At 38.2% G+C, this 7,765-nt stretch overlaps 1 protein-coding gene across 1 annotated transcript in view; it reads left to right on the top strand.

Moving 5' to 3' along the window:
• LOC145492639 (uncharacterized) overlaps positions 1-7,514 on the top strand; it is a 56,799-nt gene extending 49,285 nt beyond the window's left edge. Inside the window, exons 12-15 of the mRNA XM_081472060.1 lie at positions 2,104-2,175; positions 5,137-5,208; positions 6,733-6,804; positions 7,439-7,514. Of these exons, the coding sequence (XP_081328186.1) occupies positions 2,104-2,175; positions 5,137-5,208; positions 6,733-6,804; positions 7,439-7,514 (292 nt within the window). The remainder of the gene's footprint in view (positions 1-2,103; positions 2,176-5,136; positions 5,209-6,732; positions 6,805-7,438) is intronic.
• The last annotated feature ends 251 nt before the right edge of the window (positions 7,515-7,765 follow it).

Here is a 7,765-nt window from a genome sequence, read left to right as displayed (position 1 = left end):
CCTTTTGAAGCCAGGAAGACTAAATTCACCGTCTTTTCGTTGAATCATGAATTGTACAATTTAATTAAGAGTGCTTTTAACATGAAATTGGAGTCTAAATCAACACGAACGTACAGATATCAAAACCGCGGCGGAGAGCTAATCTATCGCTTTCTAAAGGCCTGCATCGTCCTAAATGGAGTGAACAAGAGCTTCCTACATCGAGAATCGATTGAACTTCAGACAAACTAGGCCATAGTTAGCAGTAAGCGAACACTCAACATGTTGTCGTTACGTCAATTATCGCCCGGAAGCCACGCAAATAAATTTCTTCCGCGCTAGCGAATCACAGACAGTTCTGATACTTAGCTAAGCCGAGAACGCCTAAAATTGATAAAACAAGGAAATTCTACTCACGATCAGCGCTTGAACTCATGTTCTTCTCTCTCCTCGTGGCCATGTTTTGCTCGCAAATAGCAATGTCCCGGATGTACTTCAATTTTGTCGAGCGCGGAATGGCACATCCAGATTTCAACAGATTTTTTTTCTAAGTCTTTAGCTACATCAAAGTTCAAAGCAAATGACGCCAACAGCAGCTAGAAATGTCCAGTCCATTGCACGTCTAAGCCCTAAATTGATGTGGCGAAAGATTTTTGCTGTCTAAAGCAAGCACAACATTATCGCCACAGGGCAAACGGCCTTCTGTTACGGGACTAAATGTGACCCGTACAGTTTACACATGTCCTCAGGCCCGCCTCAGGTACGACAATGGACGACGCTTACTAGCAAATCGTTAGACTTGGGCCTTCATTGGACTTAATGATGTCCTCGGGCAGACTTCCTTTAGACAGCAAATACAGAACGCTAATCGGTCGCTCCTTGTCAGAGTCACCGCGCGAACTGAATTCAGACGAGTGTAGCCTGGGCTAAACTTAACGCAAATTGAAAAAGGGGGGGGGGGGGGGGGAGAGGGTCGATAAATAATGAAAAAAATACCTAAATAAATGAAACATGCGGCAAGGAGTTCCTACATTTCATGCTAGGTAAGATTTACAAGCTGCTGTCATAGCGAAAGCAGAAAACAAAAACAAAGAAATGAAAAAAAAAAAAAAAAAAAAATCAAAAAACACCTGATTCAGTCTTTAACACCGTTTTCATAAATCCAGACATATATATATATATATGTAATTCCACAACCAAGATGCTATCAGTAAGTTGTATTGGTAATCGTATGAATGCGAGTGCAATTAGGGATTTACACTACGAATGATATTTGAAAATTCTCTTAAAATTGCAGGAGTTTTTAGCTCTCATAGCTCTTACTTTGAAGCTAAACGATTGCTTTATTTCATTACGGAGCTTCTGATGCTGTTACAGATAATGTATGGTAATGTAGATAGATAGATAGATAGATAGATAGATAGATAGATAGATAGATAGAGATAATCTTTATTTAAACACGGTTAAAAGATCGTCAGCTAAAACTACTAATAACTAATAGTGAAAAACTCTGGGACTCTGCTTTCCTTAAGTCACAAGGAAGACTGTTCCAAAGAATGGAGCCACTATAGCTAAAGCTATTTTTATAATAGTTTGTGGACGGCAATGGAACATTTAGTTTATTCTCAGAATCCCTTAGATTATATGCGGTTTCGCGCCTCTCGAATTTAGAACTTAGATATTCTGGAGCCAACCCGTGCAAAGACTTATAAACCATCGTAGCTCTTTGCATTTGCTGCTGGCTTGCTAAATTTTTCCACCCGAGAAGTTTGAAAAGGTGACCAGCATCTATGTCATATTTTGAGTAGGTCAAAACACCGGCTGCTCTATTTTGTAGACATAAATGTTAGACATAATTGCTTATTTCTTGGCTATTATTCATCCAAACCAAACACAAATTTGTAGTTTCAGTACCAGTCATATAGGAATACTTGCACTAAATATGAGATCGAAAGGTTAACTATTCCAGCTGTACGAATGACCAGCCGTTACTTAGAGTTCGTGGGATTACAGACGAAGTGACATTGTTTCTCTGAAGCCTTAATCTCTTGGTAATACCTCCCGAATAATTCAGCTAAACTCAAATATATAGGTACTGAGTGACTGTTTCTATCATTTCACCAGGGATATTTCTTCCAACGCTATCTCAATCGTACCTGACGGAGTGTTTACTGGTCTAACGAATTTAATGGAACTGTAAGTTACAAGTAAGGCGCGTAGCTTCTCGCAAGAAATTATTGCAGCCTACCATTACTGGCCTTACATACGAATTCTAAGTAGAAACGTAATGGTTTCTTCGATTTTACCACGATCTAACCTAGAAAAAAACTAGAAAACATGTACCGTGTTTCTATCGAGTTTTAGTATAAATCTACTAGCGTTCTATCACGAATGCTGTTCTCTGATTGGCTACGCTACTCACTATGATCTATTCTGTGATAGATAGTGAGTAACGTAGCAGTGTGCGCTTGTTAACAAAATGACGGCCGCTTCTTGGTGTTTTCGAAGTGTCTATGAAATGGATTTAGATAAAGTTTTGAACGACTAGTAAATTTATACTAAAACGATTAGATTATTCGCTCTCGATTTCTATGCGTGATAGTTCACCACTATATTTTCTCCGATTCTTATTGGTTTAAATTAATCACGTGACGCGATAGTGTTCATCCGCGGAGAGACACTGGGCGCTTTCCATTCGACCAAAAATTCTGAAATTTTCGAAACGTGGTCAAATGGTAGGGAAATTTCCAGGGAAAGGCTTCAGAAAATTCGGAAATTGTTGAATTTCTGAAAAGCGAACCATTCAACCGAAAATTCTGGAAATTCCGGGATGAAAATCAAATGGAACGGAAATTTCCAGGAAAATGTGTTCGAAATTTGGGTATACCTCACGAAGTCGTCCTCTTTTTTTCGGAAATTTTGCAAATTTCCAATTTTCTATTCAGCGCTTGTTTTTTTGGCCGCTATATATCACAGCGAGTTAGACGTCTCCCGCGAGGATGACGGCGACGCGTATTCGAAAATGGAAATACAGTACTTTAGAATCTTTCCACTTATATGCCAATAAATACTAGCTGCAGCTAAATTCGTGAAGAAAGCGTTTATAAAAATAATGCCCTTGTGGTGTACTGGTTTGTTTTGCGTAGGTTTGCTAGGAAATATACAAAGATGTATAACGCGTGCAGAACCATTGCACGACTCAGTAAACCCTTTGTTTTGCGACTTTTTCGCTGTCGTTGTGGTTTGTATAAGGTCCCCGTTGTGGTCTATAAAAAGTCACGATGTCGACATATCAGTGTTTTGTTTGCTTCTATATTTGCGATTTAAACCTCAAAGTCATTGAAAAATTGCAAGTGAACAAAACTGTGCGGTTTGTCGTTTTCCACTCTGGAAAAGTCTGTACCATTCGCCCATGGAAATTTCCGGAAATTCACACCTGAATTTTTGGTCGAATGGAAAGCGCCCACTATCAGCCCATAGTACCCGTCCGAGGAAAATACCCTGATGGATAGTACTCGTCCATGAAAATCTTTCTCTAAAGAAGTGGGCTAATAGACAATAAACAATTCAAATTTTATTCAGTGGGTTTCTGACTATTTTCTTTTTCAAGGTTACATTTGGCTTTCACGGCTTTCATCTAAAAAGTTGAAAATGACTAAATAATTTTTCAACTGGTGCGGGGAAGAAAATTTAGTGGTGAACAGTAAAGACAATAGAGTGTTTAGGTCTCGGAACTATCGGTCTGATAGTTGCACCTTTGAAATTTGATGTTCTTAAAACTAGCATATTTGATTTAAGAACATCAAATTTCCACGGGGCAACTATCAGCCGGTAGTTCCTCGACAGAAACACTCTATTGTTTAAATAGAAATCTCGAGCTCATAATCTAATTGTTTAATAGAAACACGAGTGGAAGTTTGGTAGAACGAGAAAGGCTGTGGCAATACGAGCCGCCGGCGAGTGTTTCCACAGCTTTTTCGAGTTCTCCCAAACTTTCTATAACTCGATAGAAACACGGAGAACATGTTTTCTATTTCTTTTAGAAAACGCTGCGACGAAAAAAAGAAAAACAGTTTGTTAACTTTGATTATCTAAGTGTAAATTCTCTTTGCACGCGCCATCATTACGTCAACAGCTCGTGCTAGTTCTTTGTTTCTAGCGAGTTTTAGTGTAAATCTACTAGCGTTCTATCACGAATACCTTTCTCTGTTTGGCTACGCTACTCACTATCTATTCTGTGATAGATAGTGAGTAGCGAAGCAGTGTGCGCTTGTTAACAAAATGACGGCCGCTTCTTGGCGTTTTCGAAGTGTCTGTGAAGAGGATTTAGGTAAGGTTTTGAACGGCTGCTAGATTTATACTAAAACAATTAATTAGATTATTCGCTCTCGATTTCTATCGGGTGATAGTTGAATATTGTTAATAGAAACACGACTTTTAACCAATCAGCACGTGTATTTTCTTAGGACTATTTTCTAATACCATTTACCAATCAGTGTGAAAGATTTTGAATAATAAAAAAACCTTGCAGTAAAATAACACTAAGATGATTTTTTTCCTAACGGAAAAAAAGAATAGGACCCAGGTGATAAATCATTTTTTTAAGGAAATTGTTGTGAGCCTCTAAGTAGCTACGTTACGGAAGGCGGTAAGGGATGCGTCAGGCCAGTATACCATGCATACAGTCGGAACTTTCACGAGTATTTCATACTCCCTCTTAACGGGATGCTAGTCCACAGCAGGGTTATACTCCAGTATTCAATTGGCCGGTACCCATTTATGCAGCTGTGTGAAGTGTCCTGAGCAAGAAAAAAAAGCAATGACCGTGGACCACTCTTCGGACCTGTGCGCTAGCCATCAGGTCACCGCGCCTCCCACCAAGGAAAGTCTATCTTAAAAAATTGGCCTACAATTAGTTCTTTAGTGTATTTCTAGCTTTGAATACTAATTAATAGTAATGTTTTTAGATTAGAAACTACCAAAATGAGCGAGATTTTCACATTACTTTAAATCTTATTTCTCTACGTGCCAAGTGAGCGAAGCTTTGCTTCTGGACATAACTGTAGATAACTGTAGCTTGCAATAACACGCTAACACACATTAAACGGTTCTTTTACATCTATTTCGGAGAATGTCTTGAAATATATTTCTTTTCAGGAACCTGAATTCAAACAATGTGCAAAACATCACTGCAGATGTAAGTGCCCCTCTTACGCAAGTCCATTGGCTGTAAGTCACAAACTGAGAAACATTAATAATAATAATAATAATAATAATGATAATGATAATAACAATAATAATAATAAAAACTATCCAAATATAAGGACTTGGAAATCGAAACAAGCCGAAAACGATACCAGTTATCATTGGAGCACTTGGAGCTATCAAAAAGGGACTAGAAACTTATCTTGGAAGAATTCCCGTCCAATTAAGCATCAGTGAACTACAAAAGATAACCTTGCTAGGTACAGCACACATTTTAAGGAGGGTGCTATCAAGCTAAAAACTGCCTATCCCCTAGCTAGTGCCCCAGGACCATGGTTTGGTCTCGGCCCTAAGGACTCTGAGCAAACATTACGTGAGGACGATAATAATAATAGTAATAATAATAATAATAGTAATAATAATAATAATAATAATAATAATAATAATAACTTTATTTAACTGTCGAATGTACTTAGCACTGTTGTGCTAATTGGGGACACTGTAAATAAATAATCAAATATCGCAAATAGAACATAAACTATTAAGAATACCAACCGATGGAAGGCTGACCAGTTGGCTATTTACACAACGCGGTCGAGGAGTTGAACTCGGGGCTAACGACAACAAATCCAGATAGATTTGAGCCAGGGACTTCCAGATTTCAAATCCAGCGCCCTAAACCACTCGGCCATGTCACGCTGCCTCCCCAGGCCACTGCATGAGACAAACAAACAAACAAACAAACAAACAAGGAAAAATGAGTTGTCAAAGGATACGAATACTTGAAGTTAGTCAGTAGATGACATCACTCACTCACTCTCTCACTCAGACACCACTCAGACACACACACTCACTCACACACTCACTCACTCACACAATCAATCAATCAATCAATCAATCACATGGTTTGTTAGGCGCAAAACAGCAAACTGTTACACACATCACAAAAAAAGCAACGTTTATGTATGGTTTAAAACTGCCCTTATCGTTTCTGAATTTAAGTTCTTACTCATTTTCTTTTGTTTTTAAGATATTTTTTACGTATAAGGGCTGGTAAATTTTTACCGTCGGTGTATAAATATAAAAGATGAGATGTTTATACGGCACTCGAACATCGGACAAAAAGGTCTAAAAGTATTCAAGGCCTGTGTCATACATCTACCTTGCAGTCATGAGCCCCTCTGGTGTTAAGTGCGGGTTAGAGAGCCCGAGCTATATTGGTACATCATCTTAGATCATGGGCTCTAATCCCATTTGGGAGCCATACTGCTCCCTGTACCGAGTTTGTTATATGATAAACGTAGACATCTTTTATATAGCTTTCATTTTAAGTGATGCCGAGAAATTTGGACACGTTGAATTACATGCCAAAAGTGTAAATAAAAAGATATGATAACGTATGACCATAATATTTGCTACGTTACATTAATCCATTCTAGTGAGATTCCCTCACCGAACCATCTTACCTCTCGTTACATTCAATACGTTGTTTCTGGGGAATAATAAAATACGTTTTCTCCTTGTCAACTGTTGTTCACTTGTCCTCAGGTACCTGGCCTCAAACAATATTCAAAATATCACTACGGATGTACTTCGCCCTCTGACAAAACTGAAGGGACTGTATGTTTGACCTAACTGTCGAGAATGCTCCGGAATTATATGGACATAAGCAGACATAAGTAGTGAAATACTTAAAGAGACCGTAATACGCGTTAAATTGATAAAAGTCAAATGCAATTAAAAGTGCGTTTGATCCCACGGGAAGATTCATCAGCGATCGCACAATCTTTGCAAGAGAATATTAAATTGAAGACATGGGAGGTTTCTTTTAAGCCTAATTAAACATCTACGAATAGAGCATTCCTCTTCCAACGTCCCAAAGATTTGTAATGTATCTAAACCTTTTTTTCACGGCATAGAACCCGCTAAAGAAAAAACAAAGAAAGAGAAATTGCTTAGTAGGGCTTCTTCTACGTAGGATACAGCAAGCGCATGACCTAAGGCGCTTACCTTGTGCAGATTTGATAAAATCGAACTGATCAACCAAAACAAACACAATTCCTTGAAAATATTATAAATCAAATTATTAACTACCACTAATGATTACAAACATTGTGCAAGCGGAGGAAGAGGCATGTTACCAGCAACAATCCAGTTGCATAGTCTCGTTTCCTTTCTCATAACACACAGATTACTCCATCTCAATGTATCTATACATATTCTGGCGCAGTTCACGTTTTGTTTACCCTTTTAGGGACGCATCTTCAAACAAAATTCAAGACTTAGGCGCTGATTTATTTTCCAGTAATTTATATTTAACCGTTCTGTAAGTGTAACCATGTAATAAATTAGATTTTAGGCCATGGGGCCTTTTGTTGTACCAACCAACAGAAATTTCGTTCACAGAAAAACTACATCTCAAAATACTTACGAAAATGAATGAGTATCAGTCTGAATAATTCATGGAGACAGGAACAGTTCCCAACACTTTCCAACAGTTGTACTGAACGGGTCAATCCTAACACTCTTTATCAACTGATGTTGCAATATTGGTATTACACAAACGCCCAATCATTGGTGG

This window comes from Orbicella franksi, chromosome 7, assembly GCF_964199315.1.
Source record: "Orbicella franksi chromosome 7, jaOrbFran1.1, whole genome shotgun sequence".
NCBI lineage: Eukaryota > Metazoa > Cnidaria > Anthozoa > Scleractinia > Merulinidae > Orbicella > Orbicella franksi.
Note: the sequence above shows the minus strand (reverse complement) of the source record. Positions and strands in the feature narration are given on the sequence as shown.